Source organism: Phacochoerus africanus, chromosome 12, assembly GCF_016906955.1.
Source record: "Phacochoerus africanus isolate WHEZ1 chromosome 12, ROS_Pafr_v1, whole genome shotgun sequence".
Lineage (NCBI taxonomy): Eukaryota > Metazoa > Chordata > Mammalia > Artiodactyla > Suidae > Phacochoerus > Phacochoerus africanus.
In genome coordinates this window covers 22469437-22488824 of record NC_062555.1, presented here as the reverse complement: position 1 = coordinate 22488824, position 19388 = coordinate 22469437, and the positions used below count along the sequence as shown (strand labels likewise).

General features: G+C 43.4%; 1 protein-coding gene across 3 annotated transcripts; it reads right to left on the bottom strand.

Moving 5' to 3' along the window:
• Positions 1 to 232: 232 nt before the first annotated feature.
• ZBTB18 (zinc finger and BTB domain containing 18) lies at positions 233 to 8933 on the bottom strand. 3 transcript variants are annotated; one of them, XM_047754986.1, is made up of 2 exons: positions 8793 to 8933; positions 233 to 3946 (listed from the first exon to the last, which is right to left on the bottom strand). In XM_047754986.1, exon 2 carries the CDS (start codon positions 3930 to 3932, stop codon positions 2364 to 2366), a length of 1569 nt encoding a protein of 522 aa, XP_047610942.1. In that variant the 5' UTR covers positions 3933 to 3946; positions 8793 to 8933; the 3' UTR covers positions 233 to 2363. The 3 variants fall into 3 exon arrangements, with proteins under 3 accessions (XP_047610942.1, XP_047610941.1, XP_047610943.1); XM_047754985.1 differs by lacking the exon at positions 8793 to 8933 and adding an exon at positions 6357 to 8258; XM_047754987.1 differs by lacking the exon at positions 8793 to 8933 and adding an exon at positions 4578 to 4914.
• Positions 8934 to 19388: the final 10455 nt, after the last annotated feature.

Below are 19388 nucleotides of genomic sequence, written 5' to 3'. Positions count from 1 at the left end.
TTTCTAGAGAACTGCCTTTTTGATCCAGGCTGTAGAAAATGGGTCACTTTTTAAAAATGTGCATTTAATATCTTCTTAAATGACCAGAAGTAAGACGTCTGCACCCTTCCAGTTGAGTGACTTAATTAATGAGCTCTGGATAGAACTGATATTACGAATAAAGATGCCATGTATGATACATATTTAGGATCTAGCTGTTACAAAAATCACAATCTGAAAAACGCACCAGAAATTCTCAGTTCATATAATTTATTGCAGTTAGCACACAGTTTAAAAATTCACCAACACACCAATAGTACAAAACTAAACAGCATTATAAGTTATTCCCCCCTCAGGAAAATAAAACATACTATGATTGTCAAAGCTAGATGTCAGTCTAAGTTTTAGAACAAAGGAAGAATGTGAAACTAATAAAAGGAAAAAGCAATCACTCACGATGACCACAAAAAGAAAATCCAAAAGAAAGTCCGTTTTCTCAGACGTTGATTGTCTTCTCTAAATTAATAAAAATTATTTTAACATAAACTGTATTTTAAAAAAACTAGAAACTCTTCAAGTAACTAAAGATAATGCTCCAAGGCCATTTTCACAGCTTTTTTTTTGTTTGTTTGTTTGCTTTAAATGCCATTACAGCCAAATTAACACACATTTGACCAAATATTTCCAAAACAGTCCAGCAACACACAATGGAGTTTTCCATTCAGTATCTTAAGCACAAAAATAGGCTATGTTTACAGTAGTTAAGGCGATCAAATTTTAAACAAAAGCAATTTAAAAAAAAAAAAAAGGGAAAAACAGCAAACGTTTTCCATGCTACTCCCATAGACCTTATTTGTAAGTGCAAGACAGGAAAACAAACACTGTGCAAAATGCTTTTGCCCTGCGTGCTGGTCATTAAAACCACACGTTGGGCTGCAGCCTCTGCTGCCGCGATACACATAGTCTCCTACCCCCTTCCCCATGTCAATCAAGGCAGTCCAGTCCTTTCAGCCTGGGGCTTTTTCAGTCCATAGAATCTTTTCATGATTTGGGGGTGGGAGGGAGTGGGGGAGGGGAGGGAGGGAGTGAGGAAGGAAGGGAGGGAAAGGAAGAAGGGGGGAGAAAAAGAAAAGGGGAGCAAGAAAAAGAGAATGACCTATTGTCAATTTGTGCAGTAGTTACTCTAAAAACGCTCAACTGGGTAAATGTGTACACCTAAACTTTGAGCTGGCCTGGGTTTTGTGCAATTAGAAGTTCTGTTATAAATGCACACTGCACATGCAAATCTTTAAGCCGTTTGTAAACATTTATATTTTCCTTGTTATGTAGCGAAGTTATCAATTTGCAGCTTAAGTTTTTATTCAGCTTAACAGTTTCAACTTAAAGACAGTGGGAAAGTCAATTTAAATTATATAAAATAAAAATAAAACAGTGCATTAACGTTCTTCATAACACCAGGTTTTTTTTTTTCCCCAAATGGTGCTATTTTTCTAAGGAAATTAAATAATTTTAAACTCACTCGTTAAAGTTATACAATGCAAACAAAGACAAAAAATATATTGAAACTCATGCATTTCTGTAGCGTTAATATTTACTTTTCAAGACTCAACTAAGAGCATCAACACAACCTGTCAAGTCCTTTGACACCCCCCCAAGCCCATGTAATCAATTACAGTATACAATAACAGTAATTCACATTTTTCAACACACAGTTCAACACTGCTGAAGCTGCAATATCCTTTTTCATCCCAAGCAAACCTTCACAAAGACAGCGTCCCAGTGATCCCAGTGTACTTTCAGAATTTTCTCTCATTGGGAACCGTCAGAAAACCAGAAGTTGCCACAGAAAGTTTTAAGTCAACTGCTTGTTTAAAAATAGATAATCCAGCATTTCAGAAATTTTCCATTTGGGTCTAAAAGCATTCAGGTTTCCAACAGCCAGAAAAGATTCATGCAATTTGAGAGACATATAAAGAGGCTAATAAAACTGGAGGGAATTTCTACTAAGAAAAAAAAAAAAAAAAAAAGGAAGAAAAGGTGGGGAAAAAAAAAAAAAAAGCTCAAAAGACACCGCAGTGCTGACAAAACAGGCCCCTATGAAAGCATTTTGTGACAGGACGATTTGTTTCCAAGGTTCTTATTGGCTTACTTCCCCCTCAAAAGAAAAACACCTCTCTATTCTCTGACTTGTTCTAAAGTTTCTTGCATCTGAACGCTAAATTAGTGAGATTCTCATGCTATTCTAAAGTGCAAAAACAAGTTAATATCCCAACCTTTCAGTTCCAGGAAACAAGACTGCTTTTAGACCGTACCACAACTATATAGAGATCTATTTATATATAGGTATATATATATTATTTATATATATATATATATATATAAAATTATTTCCAGAGTTCTTGAGAGCTATCTTCTAAGGTCCAGTCTCTGACAGCGGGCAGGCTCAGCGCCTCGCTTTTGACCGACAAGGAGTTCACCAACTCACAGTGGAACTTGCGGATGTGCCGGTACAGGTCCCCGGACTGCGTGAACCTGCGCTCGCACCACTTGCAGGCGTGCGGCTTCTCGCGCGTGTGCACCACGGCGTGGCGGCTCAGGTTGTGCGAGTACTGGAAGCTCTTGCCGCACTGCGTGCACGTGTAGGGCTTCTCGCCCGAGTGAGTCCTCTCGTGGCGCTTCAGGGTGTACATGCAGGAGAACGTCTTCCCGCACAGCGAGCAGGTGGGCACGTTGACGTCGGCGGCCGGCTTGCTGCGCAGGCCGTCCTGCTCGCGGAAGTGCGTGCTCAGGTGCAGCTGCAGGATGTGCGGGCTGGGGAAGACCTTGTTGCACAGGGGGCACATGAAGATCTGGCCGGCCGGGCTCAGGATGTTGGAGACGTAGGGCAGCAGGCTGCTCTCCATGCCGCCCTCCACCTGCACGCGCTCGCTCTCGGGGGTCATCAGCTCATCGTCGCTGGCTTTGTCCTCCCGCTCCAGCTCCCTCAGGACCGAGTCCTCCCTCAGAGGAGCCAGATGGGCCGGCTCATACTGTACCCTGTTATTAGTGCTCACACTCTCTTTCACAGTGCTATGTTCCATGTCATAGTCATTAGTGCCAACATCACTCTCATCACAGGAAGCCTCTTTCTCCACCTTCACCTGCACCAGGTTGCTTCTCAGCACGTCCTGTGAAGAGAAATAAGAGCTGTTCAGATTTTCAACTCCTGAAAGGCTGGACTTGACAGACAGGTCCAGCACACAGTCAACATCTGCTGAATCCCTCACGGAGGTGACAGACCTCTGGGACAAAGACTCTGTTGAGCTGCAGGGGCTGGCTACTGTTTTTCCAGCTGCTGTGGCGTGTGGCTCGGCCTCTCCGCCAGCCTGGGGGATGCCTGCTGCGTCCGAGGGCAATCGCATCCACATGTTCCCAGGCTCGGTCGCCAAGTCCCTTTTGCTGGGCAGGATGTGCAGTTTTTCATCTTCCCCTTCATCTTCATCGCTGGGCAAATCGCCCGCCATGTGGCTGCTGCCATCAGAGAGGCTCTCGACTTTGTCCGAACAACTTGAAGCATCTTCTTCCTTTTTGGTGCTGTCTGCCTCCGTGGTGGCTTTCTCTTTCAGCTTCTTTTTGCAGACTTTGACAATGTCATACATGTGGAGATAACTGGCAGCTGCTAGCACGTCTTCAATGGGCAAGTCTTTGAACTGGAGTTTCCCTTCATACATGAATTCAAGCAGGAGAGCGAAGGCTGGGGCTGTAACAATGTCGCTGTTCAGATGAACAATGTCTCTTTTGTCCAGCTGGTCCTTGTAAAAGAGGTGGAAATACATGCTGCATGAAGCCAGTACAGCTCGGTGCGCTCGGAACTGGGCATCTCCCACCAGAACAGTGCAGTCACAAAGAAAACCCTGATGTCTCTGCTCGCTCAGACACTGCAGCAAATGTCTACTATGGTCTGGAAACTCCATACTGTCTTCATAACCTGGGAAGAGAGACATTTCTCATGAGAGCCTGGTCAGGAACGACTTTGCAATGCTCTAGTCTCCATGAAGAAAAAAAAGAAGAAGAAGAAGGAAAAAAAAAAAAAAAAAAAGAACCAGCTTGGGCCGCCGAGGTCCATGTCCCTGAATCTTAATCAGGCTGATGAGCCAAGCACTACCAAATCACACACACAAAACCAAACGCGAGAAGAAAAATGGACACTTTGGAAACTTCTTAACCCCAGCCAAACAGTCTCGGATGCATCTCCACCCTCCTCGAACTTTTAGTGGAGTTTTAAAAGCCTTAATTTCAGTATGGTCTCTTAGTGAGAGTGAGAATTTAGGTCTCTTTCAGAAGAAATTTAATTAACTCTCATCGTCAAATGATGTCCTACAAAACCTACAAAATAGCTTTAATTTCAAAGGGAACAACTCGTAGGATGAACAAAGAAAAGTCCCAAACACATTCTGGAAGATTCAGAAAACTTGTTCAACCATCCTTTTTTATTTCCTTACTTTTGCTACTTGACTGCACTTAGAAAGCACAATTTAAACACACACATTTGGCTGCATCGAGGAAGAAAAAAAAAAATGAAATCGCATAATTAGTCCAGAAATTAGCAAACAACTTACTTTTAAAGTCAGAGTGTTACAACAACAAAAGCCCTGTGTATAAAAACAGATGTTAATGCCTTAAGATTTGCAGGTACTGCGCACATGCACAAGATCAGAAGGAACGACACCAACAGATGGAAAAGATCATCTTTACTATGAACAAATCCAAATTTTTTTTCTAATGAATGGAGAAAAGAAACGGTTATATTTCTTTGTAAACTGCGTACATCTACACTATTAGGAACCAGGAGGGCTTTATTTAATTCTGAAAATTCTCATCTAAACTTTGATCTGTTGCAAAACAAATGAGTTCCTTATTAAAATGAATGCAAACTTTTAAATAAAGGCATATTACCTTCAAATGAAACTCAAAAGCTTTACAGGTTCAACATCCAAGAAAAAAAAAAAGCCTTGTTAGAAAAAGAGAAACTATTTTTTTTTCCTCTGTCATACCTCAGTCAACAGAAAATACTTTGTTTCAACATAACTTGATATATCTTGTTTTCCCACTAGCTTCTATTCTTTCAAATATGCATTGCTGCCCTTATTTTCTGGGAAAGGAGGGTAAAATGGAGGGAGGCAAGACACAGATGTGCAAAGGGTCACAATTCAGCTGCAAAATTCAACTCCTTAAAAATAAAGGACCCCCCCCCCTTTCCTCTGACCAAAAGCAAGATTCCACACAATCCATCTCACAAGAGTGCATTTGGGGAATGGGTACATGTTAATTTAATATTTAAAAATTACTTCCCGGCTTCTTCTACACTTTGCCCAAGATGGACTAAAACTTTCATCTTAACCCAGTACATTTTGCAAGATGCCGCTGCTGGAATAACGCAAGATTTACAATACAATCACTTTAAGTGCCCCACAGCTAACATCAATCCTAATCCTTGAGAGGGCTAAAAATAAAGATTGGAGGGCAGCTCACAAGGTAGCCGTGATCAAATTAGGAGGCTGAGAGGACAGAGAGGGACGAAGAAGGAAGCTTATAAACATCTGATCCAGCTGACTGTGGCCATATGGCAGCTGCTGCCCAGATAAAGAGATTAAGAATAGAGGAGTGCGATTACAGCTGTCTGGCCAATTCAGGCAGCTCAAATCTACAAGTTCTAAATTAGTCGCTAACACAAAAACTCCTGCAAATCATTATCGTTATGCTGAAATAAAAGATCTCTTAAATATATATTTGAAAGAGAAATGAGGAAACCAGTCAAACTCTTCTCCTGGGGACCAAAGTTTGTTTGTTTTTTGTTTGTTTTTTCTCTTTTCAAAAAAACCTTCGGTTTCAAAAGCACTACAGCTGTATGTTTCAGTAGTGCTGCCGAATGTTTTGAAGAATAAAGTTTCACAGTGGAATTAATTACACAACAATCTAGCTTCTTAACTAGAATAATCTTCTCATGTAAGTTTGAATGCTGGATTCCAAACAGTTTACTATTTCTCCCCCACCCCCCAACCCAAAGCAAAAGGAATCTAAAGAGCAGTGAACAACAACAAAAAAGCATTTTAATCCTAAGGGATCTCAAAAAGCAGCCTTTCAAAGCTTTTCTTAACACTTCACAACTTGAAATATTTCTGTATATTAAAGTTATTTACCCACTCGAGCAAAAGGGATAAAAAATTAAAACCAAACAAGCCCAAGACTTTCAACGCCAATAAGATGTTCATTTAATCCTCCATTTCTTAAATTTTATTCCTAAACTGGATTAGCAAAGTAATGTGATTTTTTTTTAAATTAAATAAACAAAACACCCAAACAGAAATATGCTCGATCTAATCTCTTGCTACTCCTACCTTTAGGACACATAAACCTGATTAAGTCCTTCCCTCTGAGTCTTGCTGGCTCCAGGTCTGTTACATCGGTGGAAAAAAAGCAGACTAAGAGAGACAGATGCAAAGTGGAGATGATGTTAGAGAGGAATGAGATACCTTCTCCACCACAGATCCGCACACACTAACTCCCTGTCTGTGTGTTAGAATAAAAGGCTGAGGGATGGCAGGCTGTCAGCTGCTCTGACATCATGTTCAGATGGAAATGCTACCTCCAGCTGTGCTCCTTTTAATGCCATATGCTACTCCTCTACACTCCTGCCACCAGCTTTTTCTTAGGAGAACTTTTCTCTTCTGTTAGTATAAACAAAATACTTCAAAGTCTCCCTTTTTTTTCCCCCAAACTTTCTAACAGAAGAAATTGAAAAACTCAGCATATGGAGTTCTACTGTATTTATGGAATAGCAACACTTCTGTCTTAAGTTGGTGGACTGGCTTACATACTGACAGCACACTCAAGCCACGGTGCTATTCAGGAAATCCAGATTCACTTTTATTCAACTCCAACGTTTAGTTGCAAAGGCAGCTTAGGGATATTTTTAAACCAACCCATTTGACATCTCCAGTCCCATTTCAACATTATTACGGCACTTTTTTTTTCCCCTGCTGAGATAATGGTATACGTGTCTCAGAATGCTGGAAGACTGTTCAGAACTACCACTTCAACCTGGTTCACCTTATTATCTCATACTTCACTCTTATATAACTAACTTTTCTCCAACTACCTCCTCAGTTCTCACACTGCCAGTTAATGCAAATTTCAACTCTCTGTATCAACAAACTGAAACTGCACTTTCTGAAATCCTGGAAAGTACTTCGGTTCAATGAGACAAATTAATAAACCCATACAACCTGCTACAGCCATTTACAGTGAATGCTGCATCTGCCTATCTGATTTGACTCTCTGCTCAGAAAGAGCAGAACTCTGTCTTCCCCTTGATCTGTGTCCCATAACAATCTTTTTTGTGGGTCACTCTGTAATGTTCATGATCACAAGAAAACCTTTCAGGGAGAAAGGGGGAAGTGGAGGGGAAGCCAGGTCTAGGAAGTTGGGAACTTTTTTTTTTTTTTTTTTTTTTAGTTAGACTTTGTGGGTCCTTTTAGAGCGGCTGACGAAATTGTAAGGTAACCCGGGCCGGCCTGACCGGTGCCCTGCAAGGGGCTGCGACATCTGTGAATGTCAAGCACGTCTCTACAAGACCCTTCTGAGAGTGAGGAGCAGAAAAGGCGCTGGGGCCTGAGGCGCAAAGTGTCACAGTCCTGGGGATGTCCACTCCGCTCTCATTAGAAAACCACGGCCAAGAGTTAAATAAAGAGTAACAAAGACCAAGGTCTCCATCCCGCGCTTCTCGCTCTTCCAAAGTCACAGACCTAACTTTCTCTAACTTCGCGATGAATGACACAATTATGAATGCCTATTTCAGGAGGCACTCTTTGGAAATAAATTCCTTCTCGGCCACACCACCTATTCTGCACAAATGCCCTCGCCTCATTCCAATATATCAGACATTAATCACCCCATTTACCCGGTGGGGCGGGGGGCTAGGCTGGGGCGGGGGGGAATGGCGAGTGACAGTTTAACGAGTCCCGAGCACTGCAATGGGCCAGCGACTCCCACTCCACAAATCAACCCCTCTGCGCCTCGCAGCCGCGGGTCCGAAGAGGTTTTGTGAGGTTGGGTTTTGTTTTTCAAGGAGGTGGGGGCGGGGGGGGGTGAGGAGCGGGGAGTGGGGAAGAAATGCAAATCTTTACGTAGTTGGCTGTGCATAAAACACTAGGGGAAAGAGGAAGGTTAAACCACAGGGAAGGAGGCGGAGGGCGTAGAGCCGGTGCAGCAGGAAAACACCTTAAACAACAGACGAGAAAACAGACTCAGGTCACGGCAACAACAAAAGAAAAGTCGTAAGAAGCCGGGGGAGGGAGGCGGCTACCGCTTCCCCGCCGCCCAGGCGCGAGCCCCCGGCAACTGCCCCGGCCCGGGAGGGGCCTCCCCGCGGGCGCTGCCGCAGCTGCACGGGTCCCCGGAGCGGCGGCCGTCCCGCCGCCTTGCAGCTGCACCGCTCCCAAGCCCCCGCCCCGCGCCCCCCGCCCCCGAGAGGCGCCGCCGCAGCTGCACCGGCCGGAGCGCGCCCCGCGCCGCAGCTGCACCGGCCGCACCCCGCCCGACCCGCAGCTGCGGCGGCCCGGCCTCGCGCCCGGCCCCCGCCGCTGCGGCGCCCCCCCCGCCCCGCCGCCCCCAGCTCCACCCGCACAAACTAACTCCACTCACGGGGCCCGGCCGCCCGGCCGCCCGCCCGCACTGCCCCGCCGGCCGGGGCCGCACAGCCAGCGCCCCGCCCGCCAGGGCCGGGGCGCGGAGGGGACGCCGGGTTGGGGCCGGGGGCCGGCGCCGGGACTCACACGGAGCGGCCCTAAGTCACCGCGTCCCCACCGCCGCCGCGTCCTCCGCCTCCCGGCCGCCGCCGCCGCCGCCGGACTTGGTGGGCTTCCTCCTCCGCGGGCCCCCCCTCCCTCCCTCCCGGCCCCCCCGCCCCCCACTCCCGGCTCCGTCGCCCGCTCCCCCTGCCCCCTCCCGCCCGCCCACCCCCGCTGGCAGCCGGAGGAGCGCGGCGGAGCGAAGAGGCCCCACTCTCAACGGCTCCCCATGGCAGCAGCCCAGCGGCGGCCGCAGCCTGCCAGACACAGCGAGGGAGCGAGCGAGCTAGGAGCGAGCGCGGAGCCCGGGCTGGGGGGCAGTGGCGGGGGGGGCGGGGGGGAGCCGGGGGGGAGGGGCGGGGGGACGCACCACGCACGCACGCGGCGGCGCCGGCCAGATGTTCCCCCCGCCTCCCTCCCTCCCGGCGCTGGGCTGCTGCGATTGACCGAAAGCGGCCGGACCGGGTTCCCCGCCCGCCCCCTGCACGCAGTCTCCTCCAATAGGAGGGCGGCTTTTCAGAGGGGCGGAGGCAGTGGCGGGCTTTCGTCGGACTGACAAGAGAGCCCATCCAATGGGAGAGGCGAGCCGGAGCTGCCGCTCCCGCGAGCCAATCGCAAGCAGAAACTCTTGGGGTGGGCGGACCCGGGCAGGCGGGGCTGGTAGCGAGGCGGTGCGGGCGGAGTCGTCGGGCGGGCGCAGCGGCGGTGGCGGCAGCGGCGCCCCTCTGGGGGACTTGGCCGTGAGAAAGTGAAAGGAGCCCGCGGGCGGCGGCGACAGCTGCGTTGGGAGGGGCCTGTTTCCAGGCTGGGAGGCCTCGCGCGCTCTGGGGGTGCGGAGCAAGCTTTTCGGTGTGCTCCTTGACAACCGTAAATACACTTTTAAACGTAGTGGGGCTGGGCTGCTCGAAGTTAAGCAGGTATCCGTGGAGGCAGGGCGCCCGGGACAGACTTGACCTGAGTCCGGCATTAGGTGGCCCCCTCTGCTCCTGCTGTGAGGGCCCAGGCCTTCGTCTCCCGGAGCGCAGAGCTTAGGACTAAGGGACGTCCTCGCGCCCACCCGCGCTGCCCGATGTGCAGGTGCGCGTCGGGCTCTGCGGACGCCACCGGCTCGGACGGGCCGTTTCTGGGCGTCCTTCTCGAGGCATCTTGACACAGGCACGGCGGCGGCGGAGCGCCCGTCGTTCTCGGAGAACCCTCTTGTCACGTGTACTTCCTTGCACTGTTACAAGTAGCCATTCCCAAGTGACCAAATTCTAGAGAACTGCAGTAAAATTGATGCTTGTAGAAGCCATAGCCTGATTCCGTAATTGGTATGTCTCAAGCCACAAAATTAAACTACCAAGGGTAGATGTCAGACTGTTGTATCGCTTCTCCCTCCCTTCAAGTAAACTTTTATTCCATTCCTGTTCTTTGCAGTTAAACTGTGTTGATCAGGGCCACGAAGACATGTAGCAACCTCAACCTCAAGAAACTGGAAATCTTGTTGAGGAGGCAAGAATCACAAGTAAAAAGTTGAATAAGAAGTGAAAAAAATGGTTTGAGAATATAAAATAGAAAACTGCAGAGTGAGGAAGTTAGTGCACTAGTAAATGTCAAGTGAAATGTGTTTATTCTTTGTTAACTGAACTGGAACTGGCAAGCCTGTTGCGAACCAACTTGCCAGAAGACTCTTCAACTGGGCAAAATGTGCTTTCACTTTGTTTCAGGTCAGATGGGTAAAGTAAGTTGAAAAAGTGTTGTGTGGGCAAATCAGACATATTGAATTACTAATGAAGTCAAAACAGGAGCACGCAAAATTGCTGGAGCTGAAATACTGTTGGAATATCCTGTTAGCAACAGTAGTGAGGTTCTCTGCTCTTTCCTCAATGTTTTTGTGTGCCCTCGTGATTGATAACCGAGGTCAAGGCCATCCTGAGGCAACTAGAGTTTTGTGTTCCATGAAATCTGTTGTTGGATCTGGGCGGCTGGTGAATTCTAGATCTTTAGTCTGTGAGTAGAAAGAGCAGAGAACCCCACTACTGACCTGTTTCGACTTAGGGGAATTTTACAAACGTTCTCGATGAAGGAAGATAGTGTATATACTATATATACTATATATATATAGCGTATATGATTGTATGTCTATAATTATGTATATAATATGTATATAATAATGTAAGAGTGTATATTATAACAACAGGTGAAAAGAAGCACGCGCTTTGCCAACAAGTGCAGGAAAAGCTTGGGAAAATAAACACTTGCATTCTCAAAGTTGTTTCTCACCTACTAAAAGTTTAAAATAAGGAAAGTAACAGATCTCTGGACAAAAAGAGTAAGTGATAGTGACAGCATATTACATAATAAGTTCATGAGAAATTTGGAACATTCAGGTTCTACACAAAACGTTTAGAAACTCAGTTCTATGGCACGTAGGACAGTCACAGCTCAAACAAAAGTTTTTACAAAAAGCACCCCCAGGTAGAATAACAGCCCCAGAGATGTCCTAGGAGAGACACTGATGCATCAAAAGTTAAGAGCCTTGTTTTTTAGATACAACCGTCATCACTGGGATCCATTTTGAGAGGTGAGTATAGTAGCCGGGAAATAGAAATTAAATAGATATTTAAGGAAGCAAGTTTGTAGTCCCTCAATTATGTAAAGGATTTTTTAAATTTATGACAATGCATGGAATATTCCCACGTTGTCAGAATCAATCAAAATGTTTCTGGAGTAGTTATTGTGTTTAAAAAGGCTAATGGAAGACAACAAAAAAGTATGAGATAGCCTCTCTGCTTGGGGTTTAAATTTAGTTGGGAAAGAAATGACATAAATATATAAAAATCTGAAGCAATGGAGAAACTAAATAACAATGTAATCGGATATGAATGTCAGAGCTAAATTTAATATTAAATTTTTATAACCATCTTGCCCCTGATCCCTGGTTGCAGTTCCATTTTCTCTGCCCTTTTTGTTTTTTTAACATTAAAAAATTTTTTACTCTGCCTTTTTTTTAAGTGTCATAACCTTACTGTACAAATGATACTTTTAAGTTATCTTTGGAAAGTTGTCAGCATGCAAATTGTAAATAAATAAGACCGATTTCAGAGGTATCATAATACAGAAGGCTTATTTTTATTGAGCATCCATTTGGAATCATGGAAGGTAAGTCAGACTCCTTATAAGGGGTAGGATCTTCAAAGTAGGGTCTGTTTACCTCTGCCCAACAGACTTAGCAAGATACAGGGCTACTTGGCAGAGTTCGAGAACCAATAATCTTTCTTTTTTTTCCTCTCCCACAGTGGGGAAAAGGTGCAAAAAGTACAGACTCTAAACTATTAGAAAAATATACCATTGTTTCCCTCTGGAGGCTTCCCAGTCCTGTACAGTTCCACTTAATCCATACTTTTCTGGGAATCCTGAAATTTAAAATGATACAAGTCAATCCAACCATTCATGGTTGGATTTCTTGCTAGAGAACAAGATTTGTGTTTTAGTAACACATGTATTTTGACCAATAACAGTTTAACGCTATAAAACTTAATTTGATGAGCAACTCCATAAAATAAATGTCTGACTTTTAAACCACAGGCCAAATCCCCGACAAAAAATCGTGTCGGCGTTTTTATTACACTTTGTGCAATAGGTCATCTTGAAAAAGTTATCTATGAAATTAATTTTTGAGTTTTGACTTTTTAGAAACTTCAGGTATAATTGGAATTTTTCTTAAAAAATTAGGGAGGCAAGCATTAATAGGCAAAGACCAGATACTGCAAGGTGTACTGTTTTAAATATAACAACTATAAAACGTGGAGTTCCCTGGTGGATCAGTAGGTTAAGGAATTGTCACAGCTGTGGCAAGGGTTCAATGCCTGGCCAGGGAACTTGGGCATGCTATGGGTGCCGCCCAAAAAAACGTAACAAAATGTGAGTAGAAACTAACTTGGTTTTGAGTGTAGAAAAAAAATACATGAAAAATGTGTAGAAGCTTCTATTCAGCTCATTCATTCACTTTCAGTGTCATAGCTTAAATTCTATTAATTTATTTAAATTTTCCCTCTCTCTTTCTCTGTCTCTCATTCTCTTTTGGCTTTTAGAAATGACACGTTAAAATGGCCTGAAAGGAGGAGGAGACACAGAAACACAGCTGAAACAATAGTAAAAAGTAAATGAACAAACTGAGATACACACCACCGTGATGAAATGAACAGGGAGCATATTTCCTAAAGCATAGTTTAAAAAAAAATTTATATAATCCCACATAGCACATTACATACCAAATCATTTCCTGGGTTATAAATTCTGTAATACTTGGATCTGTTAAATTTCTGAACTATGATAAGCTGTAAATAGGGGATAATTCATCCTGATTCTCAGGCCTGAAGACAGAAATAATGTTATCATAAGCACTTGAGGAAAGATCTGTAGCAGATTTAAGCAGGGCAGTGGGGAGAGACCCCCTTTACTGAAAGCAGAGAGAGTCTACACCAGTAATTTAAACCTGTTTGAGGTCTATGAAAGGGCAGAGACAAGCAAAAGATACAGTCTTCCCAGAACTGTTTTTCCTGTAGAGCCAGTTTTCAGTTGCTTACTGTAAATCAGTACTTTTACGTGTCTGCCATAAATCCAGAGACAGCATAATGGCTGAAGGCGGCTGATAGTTCAGGCTTGGTTGAGAGACCAACACTGGCCACTTTGGAGAATTGAGAAAGAAAACAAAGAGCCACCCAAATCACATCTCTTTCTCGCTCTCTTCCTACCCCCCAGCCTACCAATAATTTGCATTATGCCTTATAGCATATGGAAGGGGAAAATGCATACAGCGATGCTCTTTACAGTTAACTTTGTGCTGTAATACATTCATTATTCTACTGGTATATGATCCTGGGCGACTTTCGAATTCCAGGTTGGCTCTCTTGCTTGCTACACAGAATGCCTTCCTGCTGGCCATTGATGTGAGGTCAATTGGTTAAAAAGTATTTAGATACCATTCTAAACAAAATAAATGTGTATAGACAAGTCACCCCCTTTAAAAATCACACAGTTCCAAAAAAAACCAACACACAACAAAAAAAACCCAATTATTCTATGGTTAAGATTCCAGCATGGTCACTGCAGCGACTTGGGTTACTGCTATGGCACAGGTTTGATCCCTAGCCCAGGAGCTTCCATATGCCACAGGAGTGGCCACACACACACACACACACACATCACGCAATTCCTCCAAAGTCCAAATTGGCATTGTTCTATTGTTTTGGAAGTTATGTTAGCTAAAAGATGTGTTCATTTTATTTGCGGGTTTTTTAGAGTTAATTTTTGAAAATAATCTGAGGAGAGCTACACCTTTTCCAGATGAATGGATTCTGGAATAATAGGTTCAAAGATTTACATGAACCTATGACATTCATGCCCCGTTTTTCGATAACAGAAATCTTTGAGCATTCGTTATTCTAAAATTTCTGTAAATTGTATTCAGAGTGAGGAAGTTTGTTTTTGTTCCAAATGAAAGAATAAAACTAAGTATTTCAATGTTAATATTTTTAATTCTATTCCGTTGCTTAAATTAGGGCTGGTGGACATTTGGGTGCAAATGCACTTAGAGGAAGTGAAGTAAAGAGAGGTTATAGGTTGGCATTGACATTGCACATCTATTACAGGACAAGTGTGGTGCTTCTGACCACAAGACAAACAGCTATCTGTCTGGGTTCCAGCACAAGGACAATTTTTTTCCTGCCTTTTAGGCCTGCTCCTCCTCAAAAGCAGAACCTTCTTGGGCTTTAAACTGGCAGATAGGAAAACGTTACATCTAAACATGACTTGCTGATGGACATATGATAATACAAAAGGGAAATAGGGGACTGCCTTCTCACAGTTCGTGTAAAATTTCCACCCTGTGCTAGGTGCCGACGAATACATGAAATAATATCACTCCTCCTTATGTTTCGGACTTTGTGATGTGCAGATTTCGTGGTGAACCCACTGGACAAAGATAACCTTTCATTTTTTTGTGCCTGGCTTCAAAAAAAAAGGCATCCCAGCCCTAACGACTGTAATAACAGAAAACTGTCTTAATAAAAACCTTTTCTTATAAAGAAATTCTTATAAATTTAACACAAACGTCTTGATACATACCAAATTCAAACTATTCCTGGTAATAAGAGCAGACAGAAGGTTAAATCTCACTCCAGAATTTTACTTCACCCTTAGCGATAACATGCAACTCAGGAAGTTACTTCCCTTACAAAGAACTAGCATTTATGCTTAAGACTAAAATGATTATTTTTAAAGTACCCATTTTACAATGCAAATATGTATCTAAATTAAACTCAGTAAAAAAAAAAAAAAAGCATTTTAAGTTGAAGCTGCCGTAATGACTTTACTGGAGACAATAGGAAAAGTGGTCTTTGAATACGAACTTAGAAGAAAACAGATTTTAAATTTTGTTCTTCTCGGTGTCTTGACCATTTCTTTGTTGCCTGGCTCTGTACCTTCATGTTCTGGCACCTGTTTAACTGAGAACCCATTGCTCTGAAGCTGTTTGACAAAACTAAGTCTGTTCAGCGAGGTCATAGCATTAAAAAAAAAAGGCACAAAACAGTTGATCTACAGTTGATCTAGATTACCAAGCCAAGCCTTAGCACTGGGGATGGGGGGCAGATGCAGACACACAGGCTTACTAAGATAGAGCAGCAACAAAAGTCTTTGTAACAAAGACGCATGCACGGGAACAAATGACAGAGATGGACAATAGAAGGGAGAGTAGCTTTGGGGGGGGGGCGGCGCTAAAGGAACGTGAGAAGATGGTGGCGGTGGAAAAAGGTGACTGAAGAGCGTTGGAGAGAGGGAGTCATCCCCACAGGAAGTCCGTGGGGGTGGACATGGTGCTGGTGCAGGTGGAGGCAGCAGAGAGGTCAACTCAACAGAGATGTCAATATTTCTTCCTGAGCTCTGCTCATTCTATGCTGCTATTATTTTTCAAATCCTCTCTTGCTCATTGCCCTTAAATAATGCTTTCTGAAATAGCTGGCCCCAAAGTAAAGAGAATTAGAATATATTTGGTGTTTAACTCCTCCCAGACATTGAATTGCCACAATCAGGGCAAGTGTGTGTGTGTGTGTGCGCACACACATGCCTGGACCCTCATGTACCTCTATGTCATGAATTTGGCTGGTTTTTCTGATGACACCTGCTTGATATAAATGAGATTTTCTTAGTATAGAGTTAGTGCTTCATAGCACACTCCTTACATAGATTTCGGTTGATCTTACAAAGAAACTTAAGGGAGGTACTGACATTTTATTGAGAAATATGAACTAGTCATTAACCCAGCTAATCACATTTCAGAAATTCATTCATTCAACAGTCATTAAACATCTAACGTTACATGGGGCCTGGTACGAGGCATATCAGCCTCCCTATCAAACATTTGGCCTGGATCATAACCAGATGCATAAATTAGCATCGAAAAGAAAGAGGGTGGAATGACTTCAATAAAGGAAAAACTCCCATGATCTAAGATACCGACTCTTTTTTTTGCTATCTTCCTTGACGGCCTCTAAGCTCCCTCAGAATGAGCTCATTTCCTATGACATTAACGGCTGTACCGGTGGCACCTAGAATGGTTCTTAGCACATAAGAAGAATTTAAGAAAGACTTATAGGCAGGGAAGGAGGGGCAGGGGGAAGGAAGGGAGGAGGGGAGAGATGGAAAGAGAGAATTTTTTCCTTTGCATTTTTACAGAGGCTGGAGGGGATGGCAGTGCTTTACATGGTCAACTGCTCCCTTCAAACTCGGGAAAAGTGACAAATATCGCTGGTTCTACAGACTACCTGGAAAGTGTCCGCGTGCCTTCTGAACGGTACGCTGACCCACTATAGAAATAACCCCGTGGGAACAGCGGAGACTTTACTCCTGGTAGAAATCAGAGCGATTCTCACGCATGGGTAAAGAGCATCCATCTCTGAGGCAAAAATGCTAGAAAGTGAGTCATTCCTCAAAACATCTCCTGTCGGCACAGGAGGTGTTCTCTTCATCACCTGGAGGAGGATGCTGACACGGAAGGGCTAAGTGGCTCAGGCAAGGCCCCAGATGAAGACAGACGTATTGCAGAGCAAGGCATCAAGGAAGTCACTGCTCTTTGAGTATTGAGGCCACTCTGAAATTAAAAGAAAAAAACCGCCATTGTTTTTAAACAACTTAAAATCTACTAACTTGGCAAAAATACCATCTCGCGGGGTTTTCTCCTTCAGGAAAAAGTCCATGGTCTCCCCTGAAACCACACAGACAAGTGAAAAATAGAAGGAAAGAAATTATTCCTGACTTTTCACGTGTCGCTTCAACTAAAGATAGATGCTATTAGTGAATGTAAAAGAAGATGGCTCCAGGCAAGAGATGTTTTTCCTTCCTGGAGATCCGATTAAGACGGTAGGGTCCTAATAGCAGTAAATCTGGTGCAGAGGTATCTATAAAACTGGATATATGGGCGCATCCTGCGACTCTGAAAGCTAAAAGATTATATTTTCATTTGCATGGTTTGCTGAGTTTTATTTGGCAGATACAATAACACAGGCTACGCAGAGCCCATAAAACAAAGTGAGAACAGCAGCTCATTTGGTGGCAGAATGTAATGGCTATGGCTAAAGGGCTTACATAATTCATCTCAAACCCTTATGCCTATATTTACTATTGTTTAAATGAAACTCAAACTCTCGTGGCCAGAAGGAGCTATCTGGTCAGAAATTTGATGGAGAGCCTTTCTTCTCACACAGCTTCTGAGATTGATCAATCTGTAACACTTCAAAATAGCTACAGAAATATCCAAGAATAAGCATACAGTTACTTAAGTGCATTATACCCAATTCTGTTTCTCCAAACAAGTCTAAAACTCCCACAGAATAAGGGTGAGTGGAGACCCCATTCTTTATTCTGACTTGGAATTCCTAGTTAGACTCAGAGAAGCCTTAGAGCCATTGGAAGCCACGGTTAAGAGAGAATGTTTAGCTTTCAGATGCTGTTTAGTACAAGATGACATGTTCTGGTATGGGGCACAACAAAGGCGGGAGTCAAAAGCTGGTTTGAGGAGTTCCCACAAGGCTCAGAGGGTAATGAACCCAACTAGGATCCATGAGGACATGGGTTCCATCCCTGGCCTTGCTCAGTGGGTTAAGGATCCAGCATTGCGGTGAGCTGTGGTCTAGGTCGCAGACACACCTCGGGTCCCGTGTTGCTGTGGCTGTGGTGTAGGCTGAAAGCTACAGCTCCGATGAGACCTGTAGCCTGAGAACCTGCATACGCCACAAGTGCGGCCTGAAAAAGCAAAAAAAAAGCAGGGTTAAGACGTGATATGGGCCCAAACCATTTCATGCAAGTGTATTGTTTTACATAATAATTAAAAGTATTTCCATTAAGTCATATTTCTAAAAGAAGGTTTTTAAATTCAGGATATGTATATATTTTTTGGCCCTGCCCAGGGCATACAGAGGTTCCTGGGCCAGGGAATCACACCCACGCCACAACAGTGACAACATCCGATCCTTAAGCCACTGAGCCACCAGGAAACCCCTAAATTCAGGATTTTTAATTACTTCCTTCTTGTTACGTTGCAAGAGTGAAAACTTTGGCTCTTAATTGTGAATGCTCAAGATCACAGATTTTTCTGTTTAGGGGATGTTCCTTGTTCTTGTTCTTGTTTTGTTTTGTTTTTTTCTAAAGAATCATATCTGAAATATAGTCTGTTAAAGAATACCATATTATTAAATGTACATCTAGATAAGTTTTAAGAGTATCAGTGATTATCACACCTGTTTAGTGAAAAAGGACTGTATGACTTAAAACAGGTGTGTAAAATAACATTATAGTTTTGTTTTCTGCAGATCTCCTAGAGGTAACATATAAATATTGATAAATAAACATATATTTTATAATGTTAATTAAAATTATATGCCATTCAATGAGCTAGAAAGAAATGTTTACCATTTCTGGGCTATTATAATATTTGTAATTAAAGCAGTCTTAAAGATAAAAGGATTAACTCTATCATTTTTAAATGACCACTTATCTTCTCCACATAAGTTAAATAAATATAAAAATAAATAAAAACATGTGGCCTAAATTTTACCCACCATGAGCAAGTAGCTATCTTCGAAACTGGGTTATCCCTCTTGATTTTAGAAATTCTTTATTATTTTTAGGTAAATCGATGTGGCTATTAAAGCGATGTGCTCTAAATTTCCAAATGCGACATTTTTATGCCATAAAGGTTGTCACTATATACACACCTACACCAATTTGGAGGGGAAAGACGCTTTTTTAAAAAGTTATTTTAAACCACTACTAAATGCAAGTAAATAATTCACTGTCTAAATGATGAGGTAATGGATAGACTTCATCTCGTTTGGTAGTAAACCCAAGCAGAGGGCGTTTGTGTGTGTGTGTGTGTGTGTGTGTGTGTATACACATAGCTTTACTTGCATATTCCTCAAGTTTAATGGGAAACAACTACAAGGAAAAAAATTGAGGAACATTAAAAACCAATAGGATATTATACATTTTCACTTGAAACCAAAATATTATTGTCCTAAGTATATTGTAGCCTGGTTTACCCTT